General features: G+C 45.6%; 1 protein-coding gene across 1 annotated transcript in view; it reads right to left on the reverse strand.

Annotated features, from left to right (window-relative positions):
• Nucleotides 1–1,705: 1,705 nt before the first annotated feature.
• SLC46A3 (solute carrier family 46 member 3) overlaps nt 1,706–18,987 on the reverse strand; it is a 104,484-nt gene continuing 87,202 nt past the window's right edge. Inside the window, exons 4-6 of the mRNA XM_063951736.1 lie at nt 13,410–13,493; nt 5,545–5,701; nt 1,706–3,756 (exon numbers count right to left, since the gene is read on the reverse strand). Coding sequence (XP_063807806.1) covers nt 3,690–3,756; nt 5,545–5,701; nt 13,410–13,493 — 308 coding nt within the window. The 3' untranslated portion in view covers nt 1,706–3,689. The remainder of the gene's footprint in view (nt 3,757–5,544; nt 5,702–13,409; nt 13,494–18,987) is intronic.

The raw sequence follows: 18,987 nt of genomic DNA on the forward strand, positions 1-18,987 counted from the left end.
CGCTTTCCAGCATTTGGGAGCAAATGGTTGATTGTCTTTTTCTCCCAGACATTACCAGATTTTTATTCCCAACAGACAGATAAATCTAGGTGTGTCCTCAGCTTGTGTCCCTATTAGGGAATCTGTAAGAACCTGTGTGCTGACATTGTGAACATAATGACATAGTCAGTGTTGACATTCCAAAATGTCGGACATATGTACCAAACTCCATAGGAAGCATGTGGTAAGTGTATGAAGAAATATCCCATCTATAGATGATGAAGTCTTTTTAAAGTGGTTTTATAGTTACAAACCCATCCTACCCAAGCCTGGGTCCCCAAACTGGTTTTGTCTTTCTTTGTTAGAGCAAAGTACATGTAAGTGAAGAGAGGAGCATCTGATACATGCTTGTGAAGGTGGTGGCCTAGATACTGTACGTAAATATAGGTCTGTTTTTTCCCTATACCGAGAGATGGTAATATTGAATCGCTTCATGCTCTCAGGGAAAGCACAACTCTCAAGTTCAAGAAAGGTAGCAGAGAAGATCCAACATAAAGGGGGGAGTTAGAACCATGACAAAAGCTTGTGGGAATGTCACTATCCCTCTATGTGCAGGTGGTCTGTACTGCAAACATCATAAGGCTGTGGCAGGCTGTCTCCTATATCCTGTACCAGTCATGTGTATTTGGTGCTTATCAGTAAGTGGAAATACCTGATATACAATAACAATCATAGGTTGTGCTGTATGGCTCATACGTGCTAAATGAAATATTTCCTAATATGTATTGTATGTGTCAGGTGAGGCAGGAAATGGGTGCCGCCCATGGCTAATTACACCACTGCTGAATCCTTAGACGCCTTCTGAGCACAAAATGAATGATTCACATATTACCTCTCTGTGTCATTAGAGCATAGCTTTGGACTTGTGAAGAGTGTGTTCCAGTGCCTTAATAGAGCCAGTGGCCTCCTTTTATTCCCTTGCAAATATGCATGATATTGGGCCTAATTCAGCATCAATCGCAGAAGTGCTGAAATCGCTATTTGCCGATGTCAGCACTTCTGTATATGCGCGAGGACTTAAACTGCTTCAACGCAGTGTCTTGCTGTCTTGTGTATGGGAACACATGCCAACATGCTGTACATGCACAATATCAATAATATATGCCCCAGAAATGAATTAACCACAAATCAGCATCTGCCTTGCATTCAAGAACAGCTAATCAGAAGTGGCTTGCTATTCATCATTCAGAATTCACATCTGCCCATAATCACCCGCAAATAATACGTCTTTCTCAGATGTGTATGCATGTGTGTCCTGATCTGCAACTGTATGAGCACTCCCTTGTTGCACTCTCCCAATGTTACTCCGTGCCTTTTCTCCATCAGAAACGGGCTTCTCTTCACTGTAGCTCAGAAAAATGACATTCCAAGGAAACAAATAGTATTGTGCAATGGCGCGGACGCCATCCACTCATCGACCAAAGCGCACATTTCACGCAGAGAGACCCAGTCATGATCCATCCAACTCACCCAGGGATACACAAAGGTGTAAATTGGCTTCTGCCCATGTGCAATGCGCTTACACTCGCCGGCTTCTGCCCATGCGCAGTGCGCTTACACTCACTGCCTGTGGGTGGGAAAGGAGATCAGCCCCACTATTTAAAAATAAAAAATATTGTCTCTGGGATTTGGTTTTCCATTTAAACTAAATAACACACAAAGAGGATTTATCTTACATAGTTTAATAAAAATAATTCTAATTAAAAACATGTATTGCATTTGAAAATTAATTTAGCTCTATGTATTTTATACATCATCATTTGTATCCTGACACACCCTTTATACATGTTCTTGTACATATTTGTGTTTATACAAGTACAAACAAGCTCAATTGTCTTTAGCCTCAAATTACGTTTGTATGAAAAGGAATATAAAATGCATGAAAGTGTATATATTACATATCTTTGGCAATAATAATTTCCCCACGCTGAGTGGACTGAAGAGCCTGGCTTACCCTATCTGGGTGTAATGTGCAAAATGTGTGCAGTATGAGCAATACACTCTTGTACCTCTACAGAACAGTTCAGAGCATAAATCTAGTTAGGTGCCATGGATTACAGCCTGTGCTAACTCTATGGCCACATTACCTATACTGTAACATAATTGCTGCTTACAGAGCCCTAATATTATACATCCTGCATAAATGCTTAAAACTTGATTTTCCCCGTATAAAGTGGGACATTAAGTACACCTTTATGTCATTTCTTTTTTCCTTGGAAATATCTGAAAATGATGATATAACATGAGATGAATGTAGTCAAAAGGTTGGCACCACAGGGTTGAGGTTATGCTGCGGGCGGTTAGGGTTCCAGTGGTTTCCAAACTTTTTTGAATCACGGCACCCTAGAATATCAGATTTTTTTTCACGGCACCCCTAGGCCAAAAATTTCTTATTGAGAGATTTAGAAAGAAATATTACATTAACTAGATCGCATTTATATGTCATCCTTAGGTTCAATTGTGTGGTGAGGGACAAGATTTGCTTCTGTTTTTCACCATATTGTATGACTGACAGCCACCAGCACTGGTTTTGCCTATTATATTGACCAAGAATAATTTGAATTGGTCCTGGACCACCAACCCAGGGCACCCCTGCAAGTGTCCCCGAGGCACCTCAGGGAGCCACGGCACACAGTTTGGGAACCTCTGGGTTAGGCACTAGAGAAAGAGCAAGGGGTTAGGGATAGTGGACAAAAAACCAGAACGCCGGAGAATCAGAGGTCTGACCTGTAGGTGATGGTTACATGACCATTGGAACCACATTTTTAACCATTCCATACAGCACTTTTCAGGTATTGTACAAATCTATGACTTGGTGGAGGGGGGATCAGAATATAAACTGTGGAAAAATATAACCTGAGTTTACAAACCTCCGGTAGAGCCTGATTAGTAAAGTATTTGCTGCTTTTGACGCGTTCACTGGAAGCTTAAGCGCCCCCATGCCACAAGTGTGCACTATCACATCGGAACTGATAAGGCTGGCTTAGACAAGCACTACTACTGTCCTGGTGAGAAGAGGAAGGCAGAAGATGCCCCCTTCATATCACTGGGCATAGGTGGAAGACATGACTCATCAGTACGTCCAGCTAAAATTAGACAGTCAATATTTTGGGGTTTAAGGGAGACCTTCAGACAGGCACAGAAACATGCTGTATTTTGCAGCATATTGTTTTCCTTCATGTAGTGGGACCCTCCAGTAAAGGTTTCTGCATAGGTAGAAGAGGGCACATCCGCTCTTACAGTAGCAGTATAGTGCGATAAAATCATTTCATTTTTAAGTGTGAATCAGACAGGATGTTACTATTTAGGTTATTGGAAGATCTACTTGTGAGATATTCTAATACGTTTAGTGCAGGGAAATGGTAGAGCAGTGACTATTTATTCCCCATGACTTTGTCATGTCTGTATAGTGTGCTTTATGTGCGTCCGTATAATATGTATCCATTACATATTGAATGATAAATCTGTGCAAACTTGCTGGTGGACCTTCACATCGGTCATGGTCAGTCTCTGAGCAGAACATAGTCCTCTGCAGATATTCTTGTTGCAATGAGAAATTTCCTACCTGATAACACACCACTCTATTTCATGAAAATATGCACTGAGCTAGGAGCTCTCCTAAAGTGCCTTCAACTCAGGAATTATGTAAATCAAGATTCCTCTTCATTAACAAGAAGAACATGGTCCCTTTCTTGGTACCCGATGCAGAGCAGGAGCCTGAAATGAAACAAATGAGTAGGGTTTAGCGCTATTCTGGTTACTTTACAGCTGAGGTGATATACAAAGCAGCTACTCCAAATTCAGTTTTTCCTTTTCAATCAGTATTTATGTGCCTGTGTAGGGACCCCTGTTGTGCTTTTCCCAGCTTCCAGGCATCCTCCTCAAGGCTCTGCCTCTATTTGCCAGCATTTATGTCTAACGATCATCGAACAAGAAAAGGAGGGAAGAAGACAACTGTAAAGGCTCAGAGCCATTGAGAAAGCAGGTTATTCAAAAACGCGTTTGCACTATTTGTGGATGTCACTGAAACGCGTGACACCCACTTCCAGTTCTGAGTATGGGCTGTCACAGCACTGACTGCTACAACAATTTCCAATAATGCAGGCATTATGTATTGTTTTTTTAAGATGTACGTCAGAATATATTGTTTGCAAATAAAATCTACTTTTTTACAATTGGCTTATTCTCCTCTCCTTTCCCTAATCTACTTAACTATTGACTTTGTGCTATTCGACACTGCACCATGTGTCAAACAAATGTTTTGAAACACGCTTTGCAGGAACCACCGGATTGGAAGTAAATCAGCTATCGTAAGGGCGACCTCCATTGTGTATACCTCACAAACCTCCCAATTTTTGCAGGACGGTCCTAGTTTGAGGGCTCCGTTACAATCGGGACTGGATTGCTCTGACTGGCCTGACAGTCGGGGAGGTATGTCTCATTTACTGCTGCTCTGCTTAGTATGTTGCAGTGAAACTGTGATTGGGGGGACAGGTCAGTCTAGCTGGTGAATGCCCAATGGAGCGTTGCTATTGTGATATGGACACGCCCCCTCAATGACAGTCACGTACCCTGTCTCAAACTTCTTTTATCTGAAATTCATGTAATAACGTGTATAACAGCTTGTCAGACTGCACATGCCATGTAACAGCACGCCTTTGGTGATACAGGAGTTATTAGATTGTAAGCAGTTTGTTTTATGTATGGAGAGCTTACATTCAGATGTGCATTATCTTTCACTGACCCCAACATGCAGCATTTCATTGCAATGTCCCCGTATCATCTCACTGCTGCACCGGATTTATGGGCCTGATTCAGTTGTACAATATTGCATAGCCACAGGGAAGTGCCTATGCAATACCATACAACTACTGTGCAAATACAGCAGGCTTCTGGTGTAAATAATCACTCTGCATGACCATCTGTCATCTGAGTGACCTTCAATTTCCGTCTCAGGTCCATAGCTGAGGACAGTAAATCTGCACCTCCAAATCTGCGTTTTGAGGAACGGACCCGGTCGCTGCTCCTTCCCTGCCCCTAAATGCCCCGAGCCTGTCAATCAGATTGGGGCTTAGAGGCTACTGCATGCGCAGTGTCCCCACCATCGGACTTGTACGTTAACCATCAGATTAGCCTACAAGTCTGAATCAGGCCCTGAATTCAGATTCTATGCAGAAACTGCACAGCGCAAGTATAAGACCTTATAAACTCTCACTTCTGCATAACATATAATCTGTATTTATACAACATGCTTCTCCTTTCATAAAAAGGAATATAAGGAGGGAGTTCACCTTCCATAATATAATAAGGAACTTAGTGCACAGCTCGTACTTGCTGTTAAATCACAAGCCAATTATACTAAGCAAGTTCATTGTTTTAATTTAATTATAAAATCTCCAGTTTAAAATTAAATTTGGTTTACTTAATGCAGCATGTCAATGAATAAACAATTTTATAAATAAATTAGATTTGCAGACATGGATTCTAAACACGAGACTTTCTTACCACACTACACCAAATGGAATTAAGCAGAGAAAAGCTGATAACAGGAAGGAGAACCCAGGAAACCACAGGACTGTAGCTGCGTAGATGCCATTAAAGACTGCAACTGTGATGCTTCCAGTTAAACTCTCCAGAACAGCAATGCAAGCAAACAGTGCTCCTGTAATACAGGAAATACGACAATAGTGTTATATAGAGTAGAAGCTCAAATGTCTATAGAAAACAGGATTTTGATACCTACCAGTAAATCCATTTCTCCTAGTCCGTAGAGGATGCTGGGGACCACATCAAGACCATGGGGTATAGGCGGTTCCGCAGGAGCCATGGGCACTCTTAAGACTTTTCAGTGGGTGTGAACTGGCTCCTCCCCCTGTGCCCCTCCTCCAGACCTCAGTTATAGGAACTGTGTCCAGGGAGACGGACATTTCGAGGAAAAGGATTTTTGTTAAACCAAGGGTGAGATACACACCAGCTCACACCACAACACACCGTACAACATGGCTATTAACTAACAGCAGTTAACGGCATGAACCAAAATCAGCAACAGGCTGATCTTAACCGAAACACAACCGTCGTGTAACCTAAGCAATAACTACGAACAAGTACTGTAGCCAGAGTCCGCACTGGGACGGGCGCCCAGCATCCTCTACGGACTAAGAGAAAAGGATTTACCGGTAGGTATTAAAATCCTATTTTCTCATACGTCCTAGAGGATGCTGGGGACTCCAAAAGGACCATGGGGTTTATACCAAAGCTCCAGACCGGGCGGGAGAGTGGGGACGCCTCTGCAGCACCGATTGAGCAAACATGAGGTCCTCATCAGCCAGGGTATCAAACTTGTAGAACTTAGCAAAAGTGTTCGAACCCGACCAAGTAGCTGCTCGGCAAAGTTGAACTGCCAAGACTCAGATGAGCCAACCTTCCTGGTAGAATGGGCCTTCACCGAATCCGGTAACGGCAATCCAGCCGTAGAATGAGCATGCCGAATCGTATCACAGATCCAGCGTGCAATAGTCTGTTTAGAAGCAGGAGCCCCAATTTTGTTGGGAGCATACAGGATGAACAGAGCCTCTGTTTTCCTAATACGAGCCGTTCTGGCTACATACACTTTCAAAGTTTTACTACATCGAGAGACTTTGAATCAGCCAAGGCTTCAGTAGCCACAGGCACCACAATAGGTTGGTTCATGTGAAATGAAGAAACCACCTTTGGCAGAAACTGTTGACGAGTTCTCAATTCCGCTCTATCCTCATGGAAGATCAAATAGGGGCTCTTGTGAGACAAAGCCGCTAATTCCGACACCCGCCTTGCGGACGCCAAGGCTAAAAGCATGACGATTTTCCAAGTGAGAAATTTTAACTCAACCTTTCGTAAAGGTTCAAACCAGTGTGACATAAGAAACTGCAACACCACGTTAAGATCCCATGGTGCCACCGGGGGCACAAAAGGAGGTTGGATGTGCAGCACTCCCTTCACGAAAGTCTGAACCTCTGGAAGGGCGGCCAATTCTTTTTGAAAGAAAATCGATAAGGCCGAAATCTGCACTTTAATGGAGCCCAACTTTAGGCCCGCATCCACACCTGCTTGCAAAAAATGGAGGAAATGACCCAGCTGAAATTCTTCCGTAGGAGCCTTCTTGGATTCACACCAAGACAAATATTTTCTCCAAATACGGTTATAATGCTTCGCCGTTACTTTCTTTCCAGCTTTAAGTAGAGTGGGGATGACTTCACCGGGAATACCCTTCCGAGCTAGGATTTGGCGTTCAACCGCCACGCCGTTAAACGCAACCGCGGTAAGTCTTGGAACACGCACGGCCCTTGCTGTAATAGGTCCTCTCTCAGAGGAAGAGGCCAGGGATCTCCTATGAGTAATTCCTGAAACCAGGCCCTCCGTGGCCAATCTGGAACAATGAGTTTCGCCTGAACCCTTGTTCTTCTTATGATCCTTATCACCTTTGGAATGAGTGGAAGCGGAGGGAACACATATACCGACTGAAAAACCCACGGTGACACCAGGGCGTCCACTGCACTGGCTTGAGGGTCCCTCGACCTGGAACAATTCCTCTGAAGCTTCTTGTTGAGGCGAGACGCCATCATGTCTATTTGAGGAATTCCCCAATGACTTGTCACTTCTGCAAAGACCTCTTGATGCAGACCCCACTCTCCTGGATGAAGATCGTGTCTGCTGAGGAAGTCTGCTTCCCAGTTGTCCACCCCCGGAATGAAGACCGCTGACAGAGTGCTTGCATGTTTTTCTCCCCAGCCTCGGAGACTCGCATCCGTGGTCACCAGGACCCAGATCCCGAACCTGCACCCCTCCAGGAGGTGAGAACTTTGGAGCCACCACAGGAGAGATACTCTGGTCCTGGAAGATAGGCTTATTTTCCGGTGCATGTGCAGGTGAGACCCGGACCACTTGTCCAACAGGTCCCACTGAAACACCCTGGCATGGAATCTGCCAAACGGAATGGCTTCGTATGCTGCCACCATCTTCCCCAGCACCCACGTGCATTGATTAATCGACACTCTTGCCGGTTTCAGAATCTCCTTGACCATGTTCTGGATTTCCAGAGCTTTTTCTACTGGGAGAAACACTCTCTGCAGTTCCGTGTCCAGGATCATGCCCAAGAATGACAGCCATGTTGTCGGAACCAACTGTGACTTTGGCAAATTTAGGAGCCAACCATGTTGTTGCAGGACTGTCAGGGAGAGCGCAACGTTTCTTAGTAACTGCTCCTTTGATCTCGCCTTTATCAGGAGATTGTCCAAGTACGGGACAATTGTGACACCCTGCTTGCGCAGGAGCATCGTCATTTCCGCCATTACTTTGGTCTTTCCACGGCTCCGAGGGTTTTCACCAAACGGCAACGTCTGAAACTGGTAATGACAATCCTGAACAGCAAACCTCAGGAAAGCTTGATGTGGAGGATATATTGGGACATGCAAGTAGGCATCCTTTATGTTGACTGACGCCATAAAATCCCCCCCTTCCAGACTGGAGATTACTGCTCGGAGAGATTCCATCTTGAATTTGAATTTTTTTAGAAAGAAATTGAGGGATTTTAGGTTTAGAATCGGTCTGACCGAGCCATCCGGCTTCAGGACCACGATTAGGCTTGAATAAAAACCTTCTCCTCGCTGTGACGGGGAGACCGTGACAATAACCTGCTGTAGACGCAGCTTTTGTATCGCAGCGCATACTATCTCCCTTTCCGCAAGAGAAGCCGGTAAGTCCGATTTGAAAAATTGGTAAGGGGGCACGTCTTGAAACTCCAGTTTGTATCCTTGGACCACTATTTCTAGCACCCAAGGATCCAGGGCCGAACGAGCCCAGACCTGACTGAAGAGTTGAAGACGTGCCCTCACTGGTGCGGGCTCCAGCAGTGGAGCCCCAGCGTCATGCGGTGGATTTGGCAGCGGCCGAGGAGGACTTCTGCTCTTGGGAGCTTGCCGCAGTCGGCGACTTTTTTACTCTTCCCCTACCTCTAGCAGCAAGGAAGGAGGACCCTCGTCCTTTTTTTAATTTATTAGACCGAAAGGACTGCATCTGATAAAGAGGCGCTTTCTTTTGTTGTGCAGGGACATACGGTAGAAAAGATGACTTACCCGCGGTAGCTGTAGATACCAGGTCCGCGAGGCCCTCACCAAACAAAACACCACCTTTATACGGCAGAGCCTCCATAGCCCTCTTAGAGTCCGCATCACCATTCCATTGATGAGTCCATAATGCTCTTCTAGCCAAGATTGCCATGGCATTGGCCCTTGATCCCAAGAGACCAATATCTCTCGCAGCCTCCCTTAGATAGACTGCAGCGTCCATGATATGACCCAGTGTCAAAAGAATGCTATCCCTATCCAGGGTGTCCAAGTCAGATGACAAGTTATCTGCCCACTTTTCAATTGCACTACTCACCCATGCCGATGCTACGGCAGGTCTGAGCAGCATACCCGTAGTGGCGTAAATAGATTTCAAAGTAGTTTCCTGCTTACGATCCGCAGGATCCTTTAGGGCCGCAGTGTCAGGGGACGGAAGCGCCACCTTCTTGGACAGCTGTGCTAGAGCCTTGTCCACATTGGGGGGTTGACTCCCACTTATTCCTATCCTCAGAGGGGAACGGGTATGCCATAATAATTCTCTTGGGAATCAGCAACTTCTTGTCAGGATTTTCCCAAGCCCTTTCAAAAAGAGTGTTCAGTACATGAGAGGGAGGAAACGTTACCGGAGGTTTCTTTCCTTTAAACATACAGACCCTCGTCTCAGGAACAGCAGGCTCTTCCGTGATATGTAACACTTCTTTTATTGCCACAATCATGTACTGAATGCTCTTAGCCAGTTTAGGATTCAACCTGGCATCACCATAGTCGACACTGGAATCCGAATCCGTGTCGGTATCTGGGTAAACGGCCGTTTCTGTGACCCTGAGGAAGACTGCGTTTGGGATAAAGCATCTTCCATGGATTGTCTCCATGTTTGGTTCTGAGCCTCAGATTTATCCAATCTTTTATTCAATAAAGCCACATTTGTATTCAAGGCACTCAACATATTTACCCAATCAGCAGTCGGCGGTGCCGACAGATTGACTCCCCCACACTGCTCTGTCCCCACACCAGCCTCCTGGGAAGAGCCTTCAGCCTCAGACATGTCGACACTCGTACCGACACCACTATCACACCGGCTATAGGGGACAGACCCACAATAAGGCTTATCAGAGAAAACACAGAGGGAGTTTGCCAGCTCACACCCAGCGCCCAACCCAGTCTGACAGCATATAATAATGCCCCAGACCTGTCAGCGCTGTTTAAAATAATAATCAACACCAAAATTTGCCGTGCCCCCCCCCCCGTTTAACACCCTGTTACTTGTGACAGAAGTGTAGGAGGCCAGGACCAGCGTCTCTGCAGCTCACAGTGGAGAGAAAATGGCGCTGAATAGAGCTGGAGGGACCAAGCCCCGCCCCCTTCATGGCACGCTTATGTCCCACTATTTTTTCAAAATACTGGCGGGGGTCTGTATACAGTGCCTATGCACTGTATACTACTTTTGCCAGGCTGAATGTGAGGTATTATTGCTGCCCAGGGTGCCCCCCCTGCACCCATGTAGTGCCGCTTGTGTGTGGGAGCAATGGCGCGCAGCGCGATCGCTGCGCAGTACCTCCGAGACTGAAGTCTTCTGCCGTCTGTAATGAAGTCTTCTTTGCTTTGGTTACTCACCCGGCTTCTTTCTTCTGGCTCTGTGAGGGGGACGACGGCGCGGCTCCGGGAACGAGCAGCTAGGCTATACCAACTGATCAGACCCTCTGGAGCTAATGGTGTCCAGTAGCCTAAGAAGCAGAGCCTTTAACTCACAGAAGTAGGTCTGCTTCTCTCCCCTCACTCCCACGAAGCAGGGAGCCTGTTGCCATCAGTGCTCCCTGAAAACAATAAACCTAAAAAAGTATTTTTCCAGAGAAACTCAGGAGAGCTTCCCTGGTGTGTGTCCAGTCTCTCTGGGCACAGAATCTAACTGAGGTCTGGAAGAGGGGCATAGAGGGAGGAGCCAGTTCATACTCATTTAAAGTGTTGAAGTGCCCATATCTCCTGCGGATCCTGTCTATACCCCATGGTCCTTTAAGAGTCCCCAGCATACTCTAGGACAGGCTTTTTCAACCAGTGTGAGGAGGACAGCTGACCGGCAGGGGCTAATATTTGTTTTTTTTCTTCTCCTGTGGGGAACAATAGGATTTATGTGGGGAGAAAAAGGATTTATGGGGGGGGACAATGTGAATAATTCATGTGGGGAGCAATAAGATTTATGTGGGGAGCAATGTGATTGCTTTTTCTGTGTAGGCCGCTGTATGTGTGGATTTTTTTTTTACTATGAGGGCCGAGCCAATGTGTGTTTTTTGTTTTTTTTCTGTGGGGAACTGATGGTGTGCCTTGGCAATTTTAAAATATTGTTTGGTGTGCCGCGAGTAAAAAAAAGGTTGAAAATCACTGCTCTAGGACGTATGAGAAATAAAGGATAATAATAATAATAATAACTTCAGCTGGAAGGACCCACAGTAACCTCCTCCAGCACTTCTGATATTGGATGAGAGAGATGGGAATGGAACCATGGAATGTTTCGCTTTCATAAAAACCCAGACAAGTGCTGAAAATCTATTTTGTTTTCCTTCAAGAATCTGTTCTGAAGCCAAAGTATTCATTTTATTTACATCTTCTCTGACTCGAGTATGGTTCTCTCCACAGCGTTCCATGGGGGTAATTCAGACCTGATCGCTGGGCCAGCCCTGCGATCAGATAGTCGCCGCCGACTGGGGGAGTGTATTTTAGCTGTGCAAGTGTGCGAACGCATGTGTAGCAGAGCTGTACAAACTGATATTGTGCAGTCTCTGCGCAGGCCAGGACTTACTCAGCCGCTGCAATCACTTCAGCCTGTCCAGGACCGGAATTGACGTCAGACACTCTCCCTTCCGACGCTTGGACACGCCTGCGTTTTTCCAGACACTCCCTGGAAACGGTCAGTTGCCACCCACAAATGCCCTCTTCCTGTCAATCTCCTTGCAAACGCCCGTGCGAATGGATCCTTTGCACAAACCCATTGCTGACCGGCAATCCCCGTTGTTGCGGTTCGTTGTGCCTGCGCATTGCGGTGCATACGCAGTTCAGATCTTATCGCCAGCTGTGCGAAAACGCAGCTAGTTATTTATTACCAGTTATTTATATAGCGCACACATATTCTGCAGCGCTTTTACATAGAATATTTGGCCATTCACATCAGTCCCTGCCCCAGTGGAGCTTACAATCTATATTCCCAATCACAAATACAGGCACACAAATTCACAATTAACCTACCAGTATATTTTTGATTTGTGGGAGGAAACCGGAGCACCCAGAGGAAAGCCAAGTTTGGGGAAAATATACAAACCACATTGGTTGGGCATCGAAGCCATGACCTTAATGCTGTGAGGCAGTAATGCTAACCATTACACCCTCCGTGCGAGGCAGTAACATACCTCCCAACATGACCCTCTCCAGGAGGGACACAATGCTCTGCTCCTGGACTTCCCACTTAGTTTAGGATTGCCATCACCTGTGGTGAAACACTTTTCTTATCCATTAGTCTGTTCAACACAGGTGCTTGCAATCATAAATTAAGAGGGAAGTCCAGGAGCAAAGCATTATGTCCCTCCTGGAGAGGGTCATGTTGGGAGGTATGCAGTAATGCTAACCATTACACCCTTGTCTGGTTTTGTACTGGTTACCTCATTTGAAGCATTATATATATATATATATATATATATATATCCTCCAAGATAAGGCACTCAAGCGGGCTTTAAAGAATCATGCACATCCTCCAAGATAAGGCACTCAAGCGGGCTTCTCAATAAAGAATCACTCCATAACACAAGTTAATGTGCATGAGCACATTAACTTGTGTTATGGAGTGATTCTTTATTGGGAAGCCCGCTTGAGTGCCTTATCTTGGAGGATGTGCATGATTCTTTAAAGAGCACTGCGGCCTGAGTTCGTTTAAAGGAGAGAGAGTGCCGGCTACACGTGTGTATATAATATATACATATATATATATATATATATATATATATATATATGTATATCTTAGATTTTGTTAATAAACGTCTGATTATTGCTGTATTACAGATAAACAGGAATATTTTTCAAATGTTTTTACGCCTAATACAGCTGCCAAACCTTGGTAGTATTCCTATATATAGGTACCTCTATGGGGAGGAAAGGACAATCAGTGATGTTACTGGTCAGCGGTGCCTACACCTGACCATTCCAGAGGTACCTTGTGGCCATTGCTCTGAATTTAATACTCTGCCCAGGCATAAAAATACAAACCATTATCATTTGTGATATTACCTTGTTCATTTTCTAAAACCACTTTGGACATCATTGACCTCATGACAGGAAGAGGCATCGAAGCAAACAGCATAGGCAGTCTCACTGTAACACAGAAGGTGGATATGTGAACATCCCGTCTTATAAAAAATACAATTAACACCACAACTCTCTCACATATAGATCCTGACATCAATACTGTGCTGTCTGAGAATCCTGCTCCCTCCACCTTCTCAGTCTGTGGCATCTTGCTTACCTCCTCATACAGTGACACTAGCGGTATATTTACTTATGTGTGGGCTTACAGAAGAAGATTTTAGCTATTATCGTCTAGAAGGTGCTAGATAAATAAGTACAATCCGATTGGTTGCTATGAATAGCATCCCCACTTCTATAAACCCGCACTTTAGGAAGAATACCTCATGTACTCTCACAAGCATCCCTGTCCCTAGACAACAGCACCAGGGGACCCTTCACTGTCACTCAAGCTCACCTGAAACGGGTGTGGTATGGAAGGTCGACAGTGTCTAGGTCGACCACTATTGGTCGTCAGGGTCTTTAAGTCGACATGTCAAAAGGTCGTCATGAGTTTTTAATGTTTTTTGGTGTAGTTTTTTCCGTACAGTGACCCGGAAACCCAATTAGTGCACCGTGTCCCCTCGCATGGCTCGCCATGCTTCGGGCAAGGTGCCTCACTTCTCTCGGCACAGGTTACTTTTCCCAGTCGTAGTCCGCATGGATCGTTAAGTATGAAAAAGTTTTTTTTTTTTAAATTAGAAAACCTCATGTTGACCTTTTGACCTGTCGACATAGAACATGTCGACCTACAGACCCTGTCGACCAATAGTGGTCGACCTAGACACTGTCGACCTAGTTACTGTCAACCTAGAGACCGGATACCACCTGAAACCCCCTGTGCTGCTCTGAATAATCAAATGGCTGGCTACACGTTGCTCTGTTCCCACATTGGGGGGGAATTCAAATGGCCCCGATACATTTTTTTTGGGGCAATCCAATTAGATCCCATTTTTACTGCCCGAATAATTACCTCTTTTTGGGCAAATACACATAGGATCCATGATAAATTATAGGGGATTTTGGGGCTAATTCAGTAAGGAGTCCCGGCGCCATCTTACCTGTCGTGGCGGCTGTGTGTGATGTCACACAGCCCCCGTGACCAGGCCCCGATATGCCCCCGTTCGTGCCGCACCACCCACCGTTCGGGTTGCCCCGCCCCCGCAAGGCTCCGTCTCCTCCCTGGAAACAGAGCGTTGCCCGCCCTCCCTCTGCCTGATTGACAGGCAGAGGCGATCGCATTTTCTGCGGACCCCCCGCAGAAAATGCAGGCGCATGTGCAGGATGGGCGCTGCGCATGCACCTGCATCTTTTCAGCAAAAATTCCGTTTGGATCGCACACTGTGATCCAACCTGAATTAGCCCCTTTATTTTTGGGACCTCAGCAGCCCCGGAAAAAAAAAACCATGATAAATTCCAGCATCAGGCTAACTTTGGATTAGTTAGATAGCCCTGGGAGATCAAATAGCGCACACAACTGAATTCTCCGCACATTGGAAAACAGAGGACCAGAGGTGAAGAAGATGAAGACTGAATGCAATAAAGTGGTTTAACTTTGTAACGGTAATCAAGTCTAAAATATTTAGCAGAATATAATGATGCAGTGTTTATCGGTTGCTGATAGCCGTCTCTCCTTCCTTATGTGGTGCGCATAATTACATCAACACAAATTGCAGTGAATTAGCAGGTGGACTAAATGCATCATCATCATCTGCAGTGAGCCAAGTACTTTTCATTTGCGTGTACATATACAGAGTTTATACACACACATACATACCACACATACAGTGAATATGTAATTAACAATATCTAGGTAAGACAAAACAATAATAATGTATATTTACTTAACTTTTTGTGTTGAAAATTTGACTCAGTGGGCAACGCCCAGACCTTGCATATGCCCCTTGCATTCCCCTTAGACCTTTGCAGGGGTGTAGTATGAGATGCCGGCGGTCGGGCTTTCGGTGGCCAGCATACCGGCGCCGGAATCCCGACCGCTGGCATACCGACAGCTGGGCGAGCGCAAATGAGCCCCTTGCGGGCACGGTTATTCTCCTTCCAGGGGGGTCATGGACCCCCAAGAGGGAGAAAATCTGTCGGTATGCCGGCGGTCGGGATTCCGGCACCGGTATGGTGGTCCTCGGGAGCCCGGCCACTGGCAACCTGAAGACCACCGCTTTGCAGCTATCAGACATCCCCAAATGCCCTTTACATACACATCAGACCTACCGACATCCCACTTACATGTCCAGCAGACATCTCCACATGCCTATAGGCATCTCTCTTAGGCTAGGTACTGTACACACTACCCAATAAATGCCTCCCTATATGCCACTTACATGTCAATCAGAGATCCGGTCAGGATCCCAGCGTTTGGGATCCCAGCAGTCGGAATACAGACACCAGAATTCTAACACTGCTCGGAATACCGATGCCGGAATCCCAACATGGATTGCAATGCTGGTGCCGGGATCATGAATTAAGGGTTGCCGGCTCTGCCGCGAGGTAAGCCATGGGGTGAGAGGTTAGGTTTAGGCGGTGGGGAGGAGGGTTAGGCTGTGGTGGAGGGAGAGTTAGGGTTAGGCTGTGGTGGAGGGAGAGTTAGGGTTAGGCTGTGGTGGAGGGAGAGTTAGGGTTAGGCTGTGGTGGAGGGAGAGTTAGGGTTAGGCTGTGGTGGAGGGAGAGTTAGGGATAGGCTGCAGTGGAGGGAGAGTTAGGGTTAGGCACCACCAGGGATGGTTAGGGATAGGCTGTGGGTGGGGTTTAGGGTCAGGCTGCAGAAGTGGAGGGTTAGGGTTAGAAAGGTTAGGGATTAGGGGTGGCATAGGTACCTTGTAGGCGTCGGGATCCTAAGCGCCCGGATGCCGCTGTCGGCATACTGACTGCCAGCATCTCGAGCGCCGGGATCCCGATACCATCCCATCAATCAGGCTTACCCACATTTCTCTTACATGCTCATCAGACATCCACATGCGACATCCGGCTACCCCCCATGCCCCCTACATGTCCACCAGACCTCTGTATGCCTATACATGCCCTTCACACCTGCCTACAGTATATGCACATTAGACCAACCCAAATGCCTCTATATATCCTTCAGACATGATGCAAGGGGTCCATATGCTATTCTTGCACAAATGTAGCACATAACAAGTAACACTGCAATTTAGAGTTTAGCTTGGCCATTCCCTCATCCAAACTCTAAATCCATTGTCAAAGTCAGAAAAATGTCTCAATGCACGTTGCCATATTTGCACCGCACACTGGTCCGCGCTGCGCGTGCATGCGCTCTCCCGTGGATTCGCATACCCGCAATAACGTGCACTCGCAGGCGCGGTATGCGTATTTACGGTAGAGTTTATGTAGTCGTAGCGTGCGACTCATTCGTTACAAATGTTCACAATTAATGTAGTTTATAAATCATGGTCCCTTTGATAGATTCTGAAAGTTTGGTTAAAATACAATGTCCCAGAGCTGAGGAATCCCTCTTTATATCGTACGAAGGGTCTAACAGGAATCATACAGCAGTGTTTGGTACCCATCGGAAGAGTATTTAATTAGCAATATTCCGGTGTTGGTTTGGAGCGTATTAATCGCTCGTGCGAATAGTTATGGACATAAGAAGTTTATGTCCATTTCTATTAATTACACATACTCAGGTATGCGGCGGGAAACCCAGTTTCCCACCCACCTGAGCTGTTGGAAATCGTCACAGCCCACCTGTATGAATCACCCTATGACCTTTTGTTATGATGCAGGGCCGAATTCCTTCGGCCAATGGACAATGGGATTGTAGGACCAGGAGATTGCATTGTGTGTGGGGCATAAATAGGCAGGCCGACCACATCCAGCTCACTCTCTCATCAACGGTTATCTGCTGATAGCCGGGAGCTGGATATCGAGGCGCAGGCGATCATACCCTTTGTGCGTAAGTTTCTCTCCGTTATCATTGTCTTTCTGTGAGCCAATTTCTCTCATCTCATCTCTCTCTCTCTCTCTCTCTCTCTCTCTCTCTCTCTGTTCTGTTCTCTCATATCTCCCCTAGACTAGGCTAGTATTGTATTGTATTAGATAGTATTGTATTGTATTGCATTTAGGTCAGTGTAGTATTGTCTTTTTGTATTTATTGTTTAGTTCTGTGGTTAGGAAGTCTCTGTTATATTGTAGTGTATCATTTGTACTGTTATCCCCTTTTACAAGTATATTAGATATAATACAGTTAATAGGCTTTGGAACCTAAACCAGCATCTGTGTATTTCCTATAGTGTTAAGTGTTCACTTGAGCGTCGGTGACGCTCAAGCAGCTTTGTAGTTAGTCAGGTTACACAAGGTTGCACTTACACCCTGTACTCACATTAAGGTATTCAGTGTATTTCATTGGTATAAGGTTTAATCATAAAGGTATAGTGTTGTGAGCGTCTGCATCGCTGGTGACCTCCTCGTGGTCTCGAGCGTAAGCTACGCCATAGCGAATCATTACCCTAGACATAACCAATAACGTGTCCTGTGATCCCTGGGCCGTGAGCGAACGTGACGCTTGAGCGTCTCGCCTACGGCTGAGCGATCGTTACGCAACTAGCGTACCATTACGGTACTTCTTAAGTAAACAGCGTACAGTGTTCTTAGCTTCATAAAGGGTTGTTTATACGACAGAGGAATTTAGCATTGACAATTGCGGGCTCGTCCTATACTTCTCACATCTGCACTAGGTAGATCAGCAGACATTATCCCCCAGCAAAGGGTGGGAGATTGTCTCATAGTGCTGGCGGGATAAGCGTCTGCTTCGCTTAGATAAAGAGTGCTGAAGGAACCCGGTAACCGGAAGTAAGAACAAAACGCTTGTGTTTTTTTTTTTAAACTGTTTATTTTTCTTTTGTCTTGCGTACGCACGCATATATCTGCATTTCTGTTTCATTTTCGTATATCACTATTCCTGTTTGCCAATTTTATAGTTGATAGAAAGTGCTAAAAAGAGATTTGCTGTTATTTCATAGTAGAGGTGATAGTTAAAGTATAGAACAAACACACGGTTTGTCTGAGATACAAGGCAGTCAGTGTGGATTGCGGTAGATGATCAGGGATCATTTACATTGATAAAAATATATTGTGTTACGGTGGATCCTTTGCATTGCGTACACGTGTCGCTAACAAAGACTAGCGTACGCAATCCAAAAGGCAGACGCACGCAGCGTTCATTACGCAACGTAGCGTCCGGTTACGCCCACGTAGCTCAAGTTGTGATAAAGTGAAGTAACGCAAAGGCGATAATTAACGCACAGCGGTAGATAACGCGAAGCGGTAAATAACGCAAATCTATTTTTGGAAAATCGGAAATTTAGTTTAACAGATCCTGCTCCTAATTGGTAACACTGTTGGGCTAAAGACAAATTTCTGCGCAGAAATAGATATAGAAACAAAAGTGTACATGTGTTGAGTGAGTGTGTTTTGTATACAAAAGTTTATATAACTTTAAGGTGGAACCAAAAGGAAAGCCGGGTACTCGTCAAGGGACATACGTGTAAGT

Source organism: Pseudophryne corroboree, chromosome 2, assembly GCF_028390025.1.
Source record: "Pseudophryne corroboree isolate aPseCor3 chromosome 2, aPseCor3.hap2, whole genome shotgun sequence".
Classification (NCBI taxonomy): Eukaryota; Metazoa; Chordata; class Amphibia; order Anura; family Myobatrachidae; genus Pseudophryne; species Pseudophryne corroboree.